General features: G+C 41.7%; 1 protein-coding gene across 2 annotated transcripts in view; it reads right to left on the minus strand.

Moving 5' to 3' along the window:
* C3H11orf54 (chromosome 3 C11orf54 homolog) overlaps nucleotides 1–17260 on the minus strand; it is a 41850-nt gene extending 24590 nt beyond the window's left edge. For both annotated transcript variants that reach the window (XM_044286734.1, XM_044286733.1), the window contains exons 1-3: nucleotides 17184–17260; nucleotides 7537–7666; nucleotides 1934–2032 (exon numbers count right to left, since the gene is read on the minus strand). In XM_044286734.1, the coding sequence (XP_044142669.1) occupies nucleotides 1934–2032; nucleotides 7537–7666; nucleotides 17184–17249 (295 nt within the window). In that variant the 5' untranslated portion in view covers nucleotides 17250–17260. The remainder of the gene's footprint in view (nucleotides 1–1933; nucleotides 2033–7536; nucleotides 7667–17183) is intronic.
* Between the last annotated feature and the right edge of the window lie 12 nt (nucleotides 17261–17272).

Genomic DNA, 17272 nt, shown 5'->3' on the forward strand with positions numbered 1-17272 from the left:
ATACGGAACGCAAAAAACGGCCAGTAAACGGGGGGAAAAAAGGGTCGTGTGCAGGAGGCCTAAGGCATATAAAAACATGTGAAAAGGAGGAACTCCAGCTTCCATAAAATGTAACTTTATTTTGGCAAGAATATACCGTAAAAGCCAAATAAAGAAGCCAAGCAGCAGCTACGCGTTTCAGGTCACCACATCAGACCCTTACTCATGACATATGCTGCATATGAAACAACATACCTATATAGTCAGGCACAGCCAATAAGCATGCATCATTAGTAATTCCAAAACACATGGACCGGATCATATACAGTATGGCAAAAGTAGAATACACATACAGTATATCATAATGAACATATACATGAATAAAACTGTTGCCCAAGACTGGGAACAAACATAAACCTATAATCAATATGTAAATTTAAATCGTGTCATTTATTGATGCCATGTGGTGCACATGTATTAAGCTGGAACATCCAGAAAGACTCCTTCAGGAGCTTCCTGCGATGATCCCCTCCTTTTGCTGGAGCTGTAAGGGTCACAGGGAGTTTGTTGGACGAGGTTTTGAAGCAGATCGATTCGAAAGGAATCGGAAATATAAATGAAGGACTTCTACTTCTCCATCTTGCTGAATCCACTTTGTCACAAAGCGCTCTCTATGACTGTATCCTTACAGCTCCAGCAAGAGGAGGGGATCATCTTAGGAACCTCCTGAACAGGGAGTCTTTTTTGGATGTTCAAACTAAATACATGTGCCCCAGTGGCAGACTGGCCATATACTCTACAGAAAAATTTGCCTGAACCCCTCTCATGGCCATTGGCTAAGAACATAATCTGATGCTCTCAGCATTAATGCTAGGATCTTATGCATCTGGCCAGCAGCCACAAGTGCCCTCCTGAATTCTACTGTATCACCATCCTCAGTATGACGATAGGGCAGTATTTTATGCTGCACTGTGGTATTTGGTTTTGCTGGGGTGGTAATTTGTGCTGCACTATGGTATTGCTATCCCCTCCTATTTGTGTTGCCCCACCTTCTGTCAATTTGGACTACAACTTGGGGCCACTTTCAGGTTATTTACAAGTGCCACTTTAAGTTCCCGGTCCGCCCCTGATGTGCCCCACATAGCTTCAATAAACTACATGACTTAGCAGTAAATCATTATAGCAGAATTCAGACTTGTAATATGCCAAATCACTGGTGCAAATGCTGTGCCCACATTTATTATGTCTTAGACATGTGCTCCTTGCTATCTCCAGCAGCACCATAGAGTTGCATAGGATGACAGCATGCATGTGTGTCTACCAGTCCATTCAAATGGGGGAACATGGGCTCCCGTTTTAGTGATCGCTGTGGGTCCCAGCAGTCAGACCCACGTCAATCAGATGCTTATCTCCAACCAAGTTATTGTAATAGGACAACCCCTTTAAATGAAGAGACAACACCACAGTCTCTGTGGGGACAGACTTACATATCATTTTTGAGCTCCTGGCTTATCATTGCCAAACATACACCATATGGACAATAGTACCTGACCATCACACCTATTTGAGTTTGTCGCTGTTTTCATTTTGAAATAAGAAAAGGGCCTTTACATCACTTGAGCAGACAGTTGGCATTGTACATGGTGACGGCACAAACCATTATTTACCAACGCTCTGTGACGTATTAGTACATCACAGAGTGGAAAGGAGTTAATGTATGTTTGTAGCCACTATTGAAATGATAAATGTGTTGTACTACAGGTATTATTGTGTATGGAACACCTGTGGGCACTTCTATGTAGGTGGAACAATGTAACAGTGTGCCCCCCATCCAAACAATGGTAGGTTATGGAGCTCTATTATTTAAATTAACCTACTATTTTATTGTGGTATCTTGGTAAAATATTATTAAAAATAACTAACAAAATCTTGTTACCATACAAGAATTAGGTACCTTTTACTGGAAATCCAAATGGATACTGTGTAAGATCAGGGCAATCTACAACCTCAACATGGACTTCTGCATAATTCTTTTTCAATCCATGTTCCAGAACTAGAGCAAAAAATAAATAAATAAATAACATTGTGTGAATAACAGCTGAGGTTTTTATCTCATGTGTATGGTCAGTCTAAACCCTAAAGGGATTTTCCAGTACCTTAACCACCTCAGCCCCCCTAGCTTAAACACCCTTAATGACCAGGCCACTTTTTACACTTCTGCACTACACTACTTTCACCGTTTATTGCTCGGTCATGCAACTTACCACCCAAATGAATTTTACCTCCTTTTCTTCTCACTAATAGAGCTTTCATTTGGTGGTATTTCATTGCTGCTGACATTTTTACTTTTTTTGTTATTAATCGAAATAAAATAAAAAAATTCAAAACAATGAAATTTTTCACTTTCAGTTATAATTTTTATTTTTTTTTAAAACGACATCTATATGCGTGCAAAGTAGTTTGAAATCAAAATCTGTAAAAAAAATGCCCTGTGAAATCCGAAAGGTGCTCTTTGGAATGTGGGCCCCTTTGCCCACCTAGGCTGCAAAAAAGTGTCACACATCTGGTATCGCCGTACTCAGGAGAAGTTGGGCAATGTGTTTTGGGGTGTCATTTTACATATACCCATGCTGGGTTAGATAAATATCTTGGTCAAATGCCAACTTTGTATAAAAAAATTGGAAAAGTTGTCTTTTGCCGAGATATTTCTCTCACCCAGCATGGGTATATGTAAAATGACACCTCAAAACACATTGCCCAACTTCTCCTGAGTACGGCGATACCACATGTGTGACACTTTTTTGCAGCCTAGGTGGGCAAATGGGCCCAAATTCCAAAGAGCACCTTTCTGATTTCACAGGGCATTTTTTACAGATTTTGATTTCAAACTACTTCTCACGCATCTGGGCCCCTAAAATGCCAGGGCAGTATAACTACCCCACAAGTGACCCCATTTTGGAAAGAAGACACCCCAAGGTATTTCATGATGGGCATAGTGAGTTCATGGAAGTTTTTATTTTTTGTCACAAGTTAGTGGAATATGAGACTTTGTAAGGAAAAATAAATAAATAAAAAAATCATCATTTTCCGCTAACTTGTGACAAAAAATAAAAAGTTCTATGAACTCACTATGCCCATCAGTGAATACCTTAGGGTGTCTACTTTCCGAAATGGTCATTTGTGGGGTGTGTCTACTGTTTGGGCATTGTAGAACCTCAGGAAACATGACAGGTGCTCAGAAAGTCAGAGCTGCTTCAAAAAGCGGAAATTCACATTTTTGTACCATAGTTTGTAAATGTTATAACTTTTACCCAAACAATTTTTTTTTTACCCAAACATTTTTTTTATCAAAGACATGTAGAACAATAAATTTAGCGAAAATTTTTTATATGGATGTCGGTTTTTAAAAAAAAATTTACAACTGAAAGTGAAAAATGTCATTTTGTTTTGCAAAAATGTAGTTAAATTTCGATTAATAACAAAAAAAGTAAAAAATGTCAGCAGCAATAAAATACCACCAAATGAAAGCTCTATTAGTGAGAAGAAAAGGAGGTAAAATTCATTTGGGTGGTAAGTTGCATGACCGAGCAATAAACGGTGAAAGTAGTGTAGTGCAGAAGTGTAAAAAGTGGTCTAGTCATTAAGGGTGTTTAAGGTAGGGGGGCTGAAGTGGTTAATATCCGATTGGCAGGGGTCAGACTCTCAGCACCAAGCCAACGTAGATGGAGCTGTCTAGTTCCAGCACAAGAGCTACTGCAGAATAGCTGATGGCGAATTGGCAGACTAGTACAATATTGGCTGCAGAGTCAAGTAAGTGGTGAACCAGTAAGCACCCCAAGTCGTTGGAAAACAAGGAGCACATATTGTTTCCTTACACAGGAACCCTTGCTGGCTGCGATCAACGCATCTCTGCAAAAAAAATAGTGCTAGGCATGAATTATAGGATGCTTTACCTGCCCCTATACAAACTTCTTTGTTGTAGGAGAAGGAATTTCACATGTGGAATGGAAAAGGGGAAACATACTCATAAGGTTTAATATAGCATTGAAGGGGTTTTCCTGGTTACAGTTATTGACGACCTATCCTTGGGCTGGGTCATCAATATCAGATTGGTGGGAGGCCTACAGATCAGCTGTTATGGGTGCCGGACACTGAATGTGTATGGAGCAGAAGGCTACAATCACCGTGTGATTTCTAACACCAGCAGAGCTGACCTGCAGTACCCAGTCACGGCCAGTACACAGTGTAGGGTGCCGTTTGCCACCAGTTCCATGCTCTATAGTTTCTGGCACCATGGCAGCCCATAACAGCTGATTAGATAGGGTGCAGGGTGTTGGACCCCGACTGATCTTTTATCGGTCACCTAGCCTTAGGATACGTCATGAATATCCGTAGCCCGGAGAACCCCTTTAAGGTTGGAAATCTTTGTTATAACACAGAGATGTTCTCTGGAAAAGTATTGAATTTGTATTCATGTACATGGCTAAGTGGAGCTACCTGTGAAAGGGATGAAAATGGCTATGCACATTGGATCCTCCAAGGTGTCGACTACAGCAGTCAGCAGTGATAAGTCTGTTTTGACATGACTGTTCTGACCAGGGGTTGAGCCAGCTGACATAAAAGAAAATCTGTTGGGGCAGATTCTCTAATACTGTCAAAAAGTAAGACCGTCTAATCTTACACTAAGCATTCTTAAAGGGGTTTTCTAGGATTTTAATATTGATGACCTATCCTCAAGATAGGTCATCAATATCAGATCGGCGGGGGTTCAACACCCTGCACCCCCGCCGATCAGCTGGTTGAAGAGAAGGCCGCTCTCTGTGTGAGCACAGCCTTCCCTTCATGGTCTACCCCCTCGCTGTCGACATTGCAGTGGGGAGCAGGTGTAATTACAAGAAGCCATCCCATTTACTTCTATGGGACGGCTCCTTCCTATACACTTGTATATAGATAAATACTGCCCCCCAAAGGTGTACATAGCCTTTAAGTTCTATTTCCGCTAACCATACAACCTATGACAATAAACTCCTATGGATCATTTCAGAGAAAAGAAAATGTTTTGACATAAATAGAGGTTCCTTCCACAGAAGTCCTTACACTGAATGAAGCACTTGGTTTCCATTGGCAGAAGTGCGACTTTGTCTAATTGGCCATAGTGCAGGCAGCGCTCAAATAGTTACCTATAGCAGTGATTGCTAACCTCCGTCACTCCAGCTGTGGTGAAACTACGACTCCCAGCATTCTCTATTCATTTCTATGGAGTTCTGACAAAAGCCTAGCAAGTGTACATCTTGGGAGTTGTAGTTTTATCACAGCTGGAGTGCCGGAGGTTAGCCATCACAGTCCTATAGAGTGTGACCTATTTCAGATGAGCGTGTCCACTGCGGGAAACATGCTCTGCATGGAAGCGTGATTTTCTATTATGAATAGGGTTATCTCGGGTATCGAATTATCGATACCCAATTGATACTTTTGTCCCGGTATCAGTTCGATACCGGGATTTGCCATTTACTGATACTAGGCTGCGCTACTGAGCAGCCTAATATCAGAGAACATGGAGCGCACCATGTTCCCTCAGCAGCACAGGGAGAAGGACACAGTCCCTCCCTCCCCCCTGTGCTGCTGCCACCAATGAGGAGAGAGTGGAAGAGGAGGGGAGGGGCTGTGGCCACTGCGCCACCAATGACGATAAATCGCCCATTAATTCAAATACAATTAATGACAGGGAGCTGCGATCCACGGCAGTTAACCCCTCAGGTGCAGCACCAGAGGGGTTATCTGCCACAGATCGCAGCTACCTCTCATAGAGGTCGGTTGCCAGCTATATGATTCTGCAGCCAGTGCCCGCCTCTTTAAATTAATGGGCGAGTTATCTTCAATGGTGGCGCAGTGCCCCCCCCCAACGCCAGTATTAAATACATTGGTGGCGCAGTGCGCCCTCCCCCCTCCAATCCCAGTATTAAAAAGTCATTGGTGGTTCAGTGGCAGCTTTTGATAGGTGCCCTAGCAGTAAAATTGTGGGGCTCTGATCGGTTACCATAGCAGCCAGGACGCTACTAAAGCCCTGGCTGCCATGGTAACCTCCCTGGTGCTGTGTGTACTATGCATAAGGCAGCAGGGACAGTGTGAAGTCCTATTCACCCTAATAGAGCTCTATTAGGGTGAATAGGACAAAGTTTGTAGTCCCTAATGGGGCGAATAGTTAGTAAATAAAAAGTAAAAGAAATAAAAATAAAAATTTTAAAAAGCACAATTCGCCATTTTTTTTGTCAACTTGTCCCCACCAAAAAAAGGGTTGGACTGTTCTATTATAGGCTGGACGTTCCATAAAATGCGGAATGTACCGAGCTTTTTTGTTGTTGTTTTTTTGCGTGGTATCGAGTATTGCAATACCTTTTTATGGTATTGAAACCGAATAAAAATTTTGGTATCGAGACAATCACTGCTTCTTTCACAGAACTGCGAAGCATTATAATGATTTATAACGCTGTGTATCTCTGTCCGACCTTGCATCTACTGAATTGTGCTGACATAATGCAGTCACTACAATTCAGTAGATACAAGGCAAGACTGGGACACACAGCATTATAATGCTAGGGGTTGTGCGGGCTGAATCCCCCATATTTTTTCTTTGTAGTATATATTGGAGGCGTGGCGATCTCCAAGCAGTCATGCACACCTGACCAGTTAGTATGCCCTGGAGGCTGGTTTTAAAGTCAGTATAAAACGGAGTCTGCTTATATAGCACCTACCAGTAGCCATTAGTACTTGCATCCCTGGATCCGATGAAAGCTGTAATGGCACCGGATGGGGTTAAAAGCAGAGTGTGCTTGGCGTGCATGCTGTACCTGCGCTCCCTGGACTTTGTGTGGCTGTCATGGCCCATAAAATGTAGAACTAGTGTTAGGGACAACTCATTAAGGCGACCTTGACGTGGTGAGTGGCTTATTACGCTTTGGCCAAAATGTACACCAATGCCTTATTCAACATCCAGCATAAAGGCAGGGCAGAGTGCTGGTTGCAGAGTGCGATTGCATTTTGTGTTTTAGCATTATAATGGTACCTGCACACGAGTCCATGTGTTTTTTCATGCAGATTTCTGTATGTATCCACACCAAAAACAGCATGTGTTGTGTGCGGTTTTTAGTGCAGATTTGATACCGATTTTCTGCAGATCTCACCCTTGTTTTGGAAAGGGTGAAATCCCCCCAAAAATTTAAAAAAATTGCACAAACAATTGATATGCTGACATGCACAGCAGTTCAATTTCCACACAGGAAAAAAAAAAGCTAATTGTACATGAGAATTGTCTAATCCCATAGACTCTGCTGGTACTGTACTACGTTGTGGGTTTTCTGCATGTAAATCCACACAGTAAAACAGGCAATCCGCATTGTGTGCAGGTATCCTAAATCATTATACTGTTATGCGGTCCTGTGAAAGGAGCAGTGTCTAAAACCAGAAATAAACGCTTCCATGCGGAGCGCGTTTCCATTCGTGAACACGCACGTTTAAAATTAGCCTATACGTGGGGAAAAGGATGTAATGATAACTCACCACCAGCAATTTCTTTTAGAGCCGGATAATAAAGAGGACAGCTTTCAGTATCTGCCATTTTTCTACACTGGGGCAGCAAACTGGAATATTTAATAGAAGACGGTTCCAGAAAAGACCAAAGTTCAGGCAACTGTGAAAGAATGTAATTAATGATTAAAAAAATGAAACATCAGAAAATGTGGTTTTGTTTGGGTCCCTGAAATTAACAAAGCATACAAGTATAATATCGTGTGGCAGTACCATAATGGTGCCTTCACACATTGCAGAATTTTCCGTAACAAAATCTGCACCATAAAAACATCCCCTATGTTAGCCTATGGGGAAGAAAAGTGTCAACACCTGCGTACAAGTCCTGCATGCAAAATAACAGATCTCAAAAGGAAATGGCTAAAACAGATGCCAAATGTGCACAAAGCTACATTCACATGAACGTATTTTGTTTCCATGTCCGTTCCGTTTTTGTTTTTTTTTGCAGATAGGATGCAAACTCATTCATTTCATGTGCTGTCCGCATCAGTATGTCCGTTCCGTAGCCCGCAAAAAAAAAAAAAGAACATGTCCTATACTTGTCCGTTTTGCGGACAAGGATAGGCATTGTTACAATGGATCCTCAAAAAAAAAAAAAAAAAACGGATGACATACAGACGGTCATGTGCATGTAGCCTAACAGATGCTTTTCTTTATGTGAACCTGGACATAGTGGGATTTACAGAGGTATTATCTTAAAGTGTGTGCCTATTGGCCTGAGGGTACCTGAGGATTACTGCTAACTAAAGAAAATGTCTGTGTAAGGACCTTAAAGGGTTTATGCAAATATTTCTATAAAATTATCACATTATTTATCCTGCTGAATGCTGTACAATAAATAAACAAACAATGTCAGAATTGCTTCTTTTTTTTTGCGAAACAAATTATTTTATTAAATTTTAGATGTTGAGCCAGATACAGACCAAAAACCCGAAAAGAATCATTACAAAATATAAATACCCTTTTTCTAAAATATGAGCAATATCTCATTGACGATTTGGTTCACAAACATAAACAACACAATAATTGCACAATATGTGTTAAGATCGCACTTAAAGAAATATCCTCACTAATATCTGTTGATCTAATTATAGATTTCATTTTGATCATACGACCCTCCTAAGATGATTGTGTCTCCTGATCGCTGAAAGCGTCGTTGACAATATGGATTTCCAGTCATGTGACCAAACCTGGACGGTTCAGATTTCATTTTGGATCATACGACCCTCCTAAGATGATTGTAGCTCTCATCGTTTATAACAGTTCCTGGTGGACCCCGGAGGAAGTGGTGTCCTGTACCCCCAGGGGGTGACCCTCGGCCTCAATCAATAGGGACACAATATCTATGGTTATCTAGTGTAACATGTATGTTTGTTTAGTTATAGTTCTTAGAGGTGATGTGGACACTTGCTACAGCCATCAATATAGGGTATTGTATTTATATGCATTAGCTGTGATACATTATGTGTTGTGGGTACAGTATAAGATACATAATACTTAATCATATAGGAGTTGCACTTCTGCACTTGCACGTGGCACGGGTTCCTCTTTTTCTTTCTCTCTCTTCTTTTTTCACAATTCATGTTACTTATTCCTCACTTTTTTGCACATTGGGTTTGGCACTTATCACTTTTGCACACTCAGCACTGTAGATCAGCAAACGCTGACACATAAATGTACATGACTTGGTATTTTATTGGTTTTTATGAATATTTATTATATATATTATATATCTAGGTATATATCATTTATTGGGTACTTTGTGTATTTCATGTATTTTCACAGATGTTTGTCTGGATAGGATTCATGGCTGTATGCAGATTTTAGTATTGACACCGTTTAATGTATCGATCCTTTCAATGTAATTATAGTGTTGTTGTGTCCACGTCTATCTATCTATTTATACATTTACATTAGATATAACCATATATAGATATATCTATTTATCATCTCTGTTGTATACACTGTGGTGGATGCAGGACCTGCGGTCATGTGATAGGCGAAGCACATGACGCATTAGGGGAGGGAGTGCTCAGAGGCACTGCTTTCACATCAGAATATCGCAGGCGATACAGGGAACAGGAGGCATCATGGGTATGTTGTCACATTATGAGTAGGAGGGGATTACAACAGCAAGTGAGGCTGATAGGCAGTTTGAATTGTCAATCATAGTTTATGACCTATCATGGGTACTATATTAAGAGGAGGTGGTAGCTCTTGAGACATGCCCCCAAGAGGAAGCGACGGAGGAACGTACGTTGGGGTGGTGTGTCTCCCGATTGCTGGTTGGTATCCCCACAGTTGTGTCCGTGTATGTATATGTTATTAGGCTGCTCAAGAGTACTATTGTCTCGGGGACTTGTCAGCATTCCCGGTCGGGGGTGCAGGCACTTGTCTCTACTACACAGTTAGGCATTGTGCCCTCTGAGATGGAGTGTTATTGATGGATGCTGGATGGGTGTAGGATTCGGGCAGGGTTTGTTACTTAACCATGATGGTTATAATTTGATGTTATTGCCTTTGTGTCCTCACCAGTTCAGTGTAATCGGGACACACATTGTTTCCATATTCTCTCCTGCATAATCTGTCCCTTATGGGTTTTATTGTGTCTACAGTGTAATTATGGTAAATAATAAAATTTTATATTTTGAATATGTGTGCTCTCAAATTGGTGTTTGTTGTTGCTTTAGCACACATTATTGGCTACGATTTGTTTAATGTTGGAGTTACTTAAATAAATAGCCAACATTCTGGTACTACATGGCAAAACCTGTGAAGATTTTTGATTGTCTTCCACAATGCCAACTACTGATCTACTTTGGAATATGTATGACAAGGAATTACAAAACTACACAGCTGAAGAAATTGAGAAAACATTAAACAGAGAACAAAATATAGCTTCAGAAAAAATATTTTCTGCAAGCAAAACTGACAACCTTTGCAACCGTTGTTTTTTATTAGATGGTCCAGGAGGTAGTGGTAAAACCTATCTTTACAAAAACCCTTCTCAGCACAGTTTGTGGAGAAGGTAACATTGCACTCCCTGTAGCCTCAACAGGTATAGCAGCCAATCTTCTTGAGGGTAGAAGAACATACCACTCTCAGTTCAAATTATAAGTTCCGATAGTTGAGAACTCAATATCAAATATGCGTCTCAATTCAGCTGCTGCTGAAAATTTGAGATCATCTACAGTACTCATTTGGGATGAGTGTACAGTGGCCCTGTATATTGCTCTTACAGCGATCGACAAACTGCCAAAAGAAATACTGGGTAAATAAAACTGTAAAGAAAGCCATAAATGACAAAAATAAAGCATTTAAATCACTAAAACAGGAGGGTAGCGAGGAAGCATTGAAAAACTATAAGGAAAAAAATAGAATATGTAAAAAACAAGCCAAACTAAAGACCGAGAGATAAATTGCCAAAGAGAGCAAAACTAACCCTAAAATGGTTTTAAAATTATATAAATGGTAAAAAGTATAAATCTGAAGGTGTCGGCCCTCTACAGAGTAATGAGGGGGGAGTTGCAGAGAGCTATGAGGAGAAAGCAAAGCTATTAAAAAAAAATGTTATCCACTGTATTCACTGAAGAAAATAAGCTGCAAGATGAAATGCAGAATGTAAAAGTAAATTTCCCATTAAAAGTGCCCTGTCTGACCGAAGAAGAAGTACAGCAGTGTCTTAAAAAGATTAAAATAGACAAATTGCCAGGACCAGATGGCATACACCCATGTATCCTAAGAGAATTACGTAATGCCATAGCCTGACCCTTATTTCTGATATTTAAGGACGCTATACTGACAGGGAGTGTTCCACAGGATTGGCGCATAGCAAATGTAGTGCCAATATTCAAAAAGGGTCCAAAAACAGAACCTGGAAACTATAGGCCGGTAAGTTTAACATCTGTCGTGGGTAAACTGTTTGAAGGTTTTCTAAGAAATGCTATCTTGGAGTACCTCAAGGAAAATAAGCAAATATTCATGTCAAACTAATTTAATCAGTTTCTATAAAGGAGGTAAGTTCTAGACTTGACAGCGGCGAATCAATGAATGTCGTATATCTGGACTTCTCCAAAGTATTGACACTGTACCGCATAAAAGGTTAGTATATAAAATGAGAAGGCTTGGACTGGGAGAAAATGTCTGTATGTGGGTAAGTAACTGGCTCAGTGATAGAAAACAGAGGGTGGTTATTAACGGTACACACTCAGATTGGGTCACTCACTAGTGGAGTACCTCAGGGGTCAGTATTGGGCCCTATTCTCTTCAATATATTTATTAATGATTTTGTTGTAGAAGGCTTGCATAGTAAAGTATCAATTTTCGCAGGTGACACTAAACTGTGTAAAGTAATTAACACGGAAGAGGACATACAGATGGATCTGGATAAATTGGAGGCTTGGGCAGATAAGTGGCAGATGAGGTTTAACACTGACAAATGTAAGGTTATGCACATGGGAAGGAATAATGCAAGTCAGGCTACTTTCACACTAGCGTTCGGGCGGATCCGTTCAGAACGGATCCGCCCATAATAATGCAGACGGAGGCTCCGTTCAGTACGGATCCGTCTGCATTATTTTAGCAAAAAAAAGCTAAGTGTGGAAATAGCCTGGGACGGATCCGTCCAGACTTTCAATGTAAAGTCAATGGGGGACGGATCCGCTTGAAGATTGAGCCACATTGTGGCATCTTCAAACGGATCCGTCCCCATTGACTTACATTGTAAGTCTGGACGGATCCGCACGCCTCCGCACGGCCAGGCGGACACCCGAACGCTGCAAGCAGCGTTCAGCTGTCCGCCTGTCCGTGCGGAGGCGAGCGGAGCGGAGGCTGAACGCCACCAGACTGATGCAGTCTGAGCGGATCCGCCTCCATTCAGACTGCATCAGGGGTGGACGGCTGCGTTCGGGTCCGCTCGTGAGCTCCTTCAAACGGAGCTCACGAACGGAATACCGAACGCTAGTGTGAAAGCAGCCTCACCTGTACATACTAAATGGTGAAACACTGGGTAACACTCACATGGAAAAGGACCTAGGAATTTTAGTGAACAGCAAACTAAGCTGTAGAAACCAGTGTCAGGCAGCTGCTGCCAAGGCCAATAAGATAACGGGTTGCATCAAAAGGGGCATAGATGCCCATGATGAGAACATAGTCCTACCACTTTACAAATCACTAGTCAGACCACACATGGAGGACTGTGTACAGTTCTGGGCTTCTGTAAACAAGACAGGCATAGCAGAGCTGGAGAGGGTACAGAGGAGGGCAACTAAAGTAATAACTGGGATGGGGGGACTACAGTACCCTCAAAGATTATCAACATTAGTGTAATTCACTTTAGAAAAAAGACGACTGAGGGGAGATCTAATTACTATGTATAAATATATCAGGGGTCAGTACAGAGATCTATCCCATCATCTATTTATCCCCAGGACTGTGACGAGGGGACATCCTCTGAGTCTGGAGGAATGAAGGTTTGTACACAAACATAGAAGAGGATTCTTTACGGTAAGAGCAGTGAGACTATGGAACTCTCTGCCTGAGGAGGTGGTGATGGCGAGTTCACTAAAAGAGTTCAAGAGGGGCCTGGATGTATTTCTGGAGGGTAATAATATTACAGGCTATAGCTACTAGAGAGGGGTCGTTGATCCAGGGAGTTATTGTGATTGCATGCTTGGAGTCGGGAAGGAATTTTTTTCTTTTCCCCTTAAGTGGGGTAAATTGGCTTCTACCTCACAGTTTTTTTTTTGCCCTCCTCTGGATCGACTTGCAGGATAACAGGCCGAACTGGATGAACAAATGTCTTTTTTCGGCCTTATATACTATGTTACTTATATACTATAACCACAAACCCTTTGGAGGAAAAGTTTTATTACTTGGTGGAGATTTTCGGCAAACACTTCCAGTGGTTCCTCATGGTGACCGGACAAAAATTGTAGAAGCATGTATAAAGTAGAATAAACTGTGGCAAAACTTCCAAATACTTAACCTTACAAACAATATCCGTTCAGTTGACACTGAATTCAGCAATTGGTTGATCCATGTTGGCAATGGTGATACACCACACATTGACGGTTTGCCCGAAGACATAATTGAAATCCCTTCAAAAATTTTATGTACAGAAAATATTGTCAAAGACTTATTTGGAGAAAGAATTTCAGTTGCTGATGTCTCAAAGATAACAAAAAAATGTATTATTTGCCCACAGAACTCTGATGTTGATAGCATAAATGAAGAGGTGCTAAACATTTTGGAAGGAGATACTGTGACAACTCAATTGATGACTCAGCTGAGGAAGATATGTAGAACTATCCTTTCTTAATGAGCTAACTCCAACAGGAATGCCGAGGCATAAACTGAACCTTAAAAAGGGAGCAATAATTTCCAGTTACATTAGCCTTTGCCATGACAATTAATAAAGCTCAGGGGCAAACCTCAGAAAAAGTCGGCATTTACTTGCCAGAACCAGGATTCAAGAGTTAGAACTTTTTCAGGTGTAGTTGTAAAGGTTGTAGATGTAGACGGTCCTGAACAAGGCAAACTGTTGCCACATTCAGACAGAATATTTACAAGAAATGTTGTCTATAAAGAAACTTTATGGAAAACTTTCAAGAGGTAAAAAAAATACATTTTCCCTGAATATCTGCTTCAGATATTGTATATTGCAGATTGTTACAAAGTTTTACACTAAGACAATAATAATTATACTTACTGTATTGTGATATATATACGTTTCCATTTTATTTTTAGTATTATTTTACAATGTGGTCAAATTCCCTTGCCATTTAATATAGACTGTTCCTACTAATGTTTATGCGCTACTGTTCTAGTGCCCGTTTTTGTAACGGGCTTAATGTCTAGTAGGAATAGATGCCCCAGAATTTTTATTACACAGGTAATGCATGAAGCTATTAAAACAGGCATGTGTGGCAGGAGTGGTGAAAGGTCCTCTTTAATGTTAAAAACTCCACCTTGTGCACCCAGTGTAGAATGGTAGAGGATTTTTCAGTAGCCGATTTGAATAATGCTTGAGAAGTGACATGTTAGTTGTTGGAAGCAGATTTGATTATGGATTTCATAGAAGTCAATGGGGAAAAAGAGAAACCTCAACCAAATACTGTACTAATACTCTTGTATAAACTCCTCTAAAACCTCCAACAAATTAGAAATCTGCCACCAAAATGACCTGCTTCAGCTAGTAATCTGCTACTGATTTATCTGCCGCTGATTCTGCCATGTGAACATAGCCTTAATGCTCCATTCACACATCCGCAATTCCGTTTTGCATTTTGCGGAACGGAATTGCAGACCCATTCATTTCTATGGGGCCGCATGATGTGCGGTCCGGATCCGGAATTGCGGACCCGCACTTCCGGGTCCGCAATTCCGATCCCGAAAAAAAAAATAGAACATGTCATATTCTTGTCCGCAATAGTGGATAAGAATAGGCATATTCTATTAGTGCCGGCGATGTGCGGTCCGCAAAATGCAGAATGCACATTGCCGGTTTCAGTGTTTTGCGGATCCTCAAAACACACATGGATGTGTGAATGGACCCCAAGGCTCCATTCACACGTCCGCAATTTCGTTCCACATTTTGCGGAACGGAATTGCGGACCCATTTATTTCTATGGGGCAGCACAATGTGCTGCCCGGACACGGAATTGTGGATAAGCACTTCCGGGTCCGCACTTCTTGTCCGCAATTGTGGAACGGAACAGGCATATTCTATTAGTGCCGGCAATGTGCGGAACGCACATTGCCGCTTTCAGTGTTTTTCGGATCCGCGGCTCTGCAAAACACGTTGCGGACGTGTGAATGGAGCCTAACTGTGAGAACATTACCTGTATGTAACATACAGGGGGAGATTTATCAAAACTGGTGCAAAGGCACACTGGCTTAGTTTCCCATAGCAACCAATCAGATTTCACCTTTCATTTTTCAGAGCTCCTTTAGAAAATAAAATGGAGGATCTGATTGGTTGCTATAAACCAGGTTTCCTTTACAATCTCCCCCACTGAGGCTTCCGTTCCCTGCCGGATCTGAGAAGTGCTAGCGTGAACTCAGCCTTAGGCTACTTTCACACTTGCGGCAGAGTGATCCGGCAAGTAGTTCTGTCGCCGGAACTGCCTGCCGGATCCGGAAAAACGTATATGAACTGATGGCATTTGTAAGACTGATCAGGATCCTGCAAAATGCCTGATCAGTCAGAAAAATGAATTGAAATGCCGGATCCGTCTTTCCGGTGTCATCCGGCAAAACAGATCCGGCATTTATTCTTTTCACCTTTTTTTTCGGTCTGTGCATGCACAGACTGGAAGGACGGATCCGGCATTCCGGTATTTTGAATGTCGGATCCGGCACTAATACATTCCTATGGGGAATAATGCCGGATCCGGCATTTAGGCAAGTCTTTAGTTTTTTTGGGCTGGAGATAAAACCGTAGCATGCTACGGTATTATCTCCGTCCTGATCAGTCAAAAAGACTGAACTGAAGACATCCTGATGCATCCTGATCGGATTGCTCTCCATTCAGAATGCATGGGGATATGCCTGAGCAGTTATTTTCCGGTATTGAGCCCCTAGGACGGAACTCTATGCCGGAAAGGAATAACCCTAGTGTGAAAGTAGCCTTAGCAGAAAACTCTTTACACTCTAGTAGAAAGAAACCTCTTTCCCTAATAAAGTATATTAGAGAAATGTTTAGCATCCCTGTCCCTACACAAACTGAAATGACAGGTACACAACAGATCAGTCAGTAAAGAGTTAAATTATTACTTATATTTTACGGTATATGTCCTAACTCTACAAAACCCCCTGCTGTCAGCCACGGATGTGACATTAACGGTTTTGTTAATATTTGACTTTTGAGGTTTTTGTATAACAGGTCGTATAATCCATTACAGGGATACTTTGGTCCCAAGCAGCTATCCTCCATCCGCTGTCCAACTGTTCGCATGTCACCGGTATAATGCTGAAACACACTGCGGCTCCATGGACCCCGTTCTCTGGATTGGTGGAGGGTTCAGTGGTTCGACCCCCAGCGGTCAGTTAGTTATCCACTGTCCTGTGGATAGGTGATAACTCTAACAATGATATCTACACAAAACTGGCACCACTATGATTACAGGCGAGGAGCCATTCACCTTTTGGTATAATTTGTGTCGCCTTAATGATAATTACTTGCAGAATAAATAACCTATCGTTTATATCACATGGCGAACACTGTAAAAACAGCCCAGAAGAAGAACTGCAGTGGAGCGTTTTTTACTTTGCTACTCAAAACCCCCCCCCCCCCCCCCCCAAAAAAAATAAAAAATATAAAAAATATATATATATATATATAAGTTTTCAGTTGATAGTGCATGCCTCTCAGGATGGTGCTGAACCGGTCCCCGAGGTGACTCACACATAAATCCTGTACGGGCACAGCATCACTTTCCCTTTACCCCTATCCTCCCTGGCTTACTTCCACAAATTATCAAGAGGTTTCATACAAAAAGTCACGTGTGACTCCAGCGAGCGCCTGCCATCCCAGGACCCCTCGCCCCCGTGCACAGCACAATGCATTATTAGCACATAGAGCCGTCTTCAGCCTACGGATAAGGCACGGACCTCCCTACCTGAGCTCCTGCAGCCAGGTACACCGAAGTACAGTACACTTCTAAACCCCGCCCACCCGCAGTCATGTGACAGGCATCAGCTGGTCCCC

This window comes from Bufo gargarizans, chromosome 3 (genome assembly GCF_014858855.1).
Source record: "Bufo gargarizans isolate SCDJY-AF-19 chromosome 3, ASM1485885v1, whole genome shotgun sequence".
NCBI classification, from domain to species: domain Eukaryota; kingdom Metazoa; phylum Chordata; class Amphibia; order Anura; family Bufonidae; genus Bufo; species Bufo gargarizans.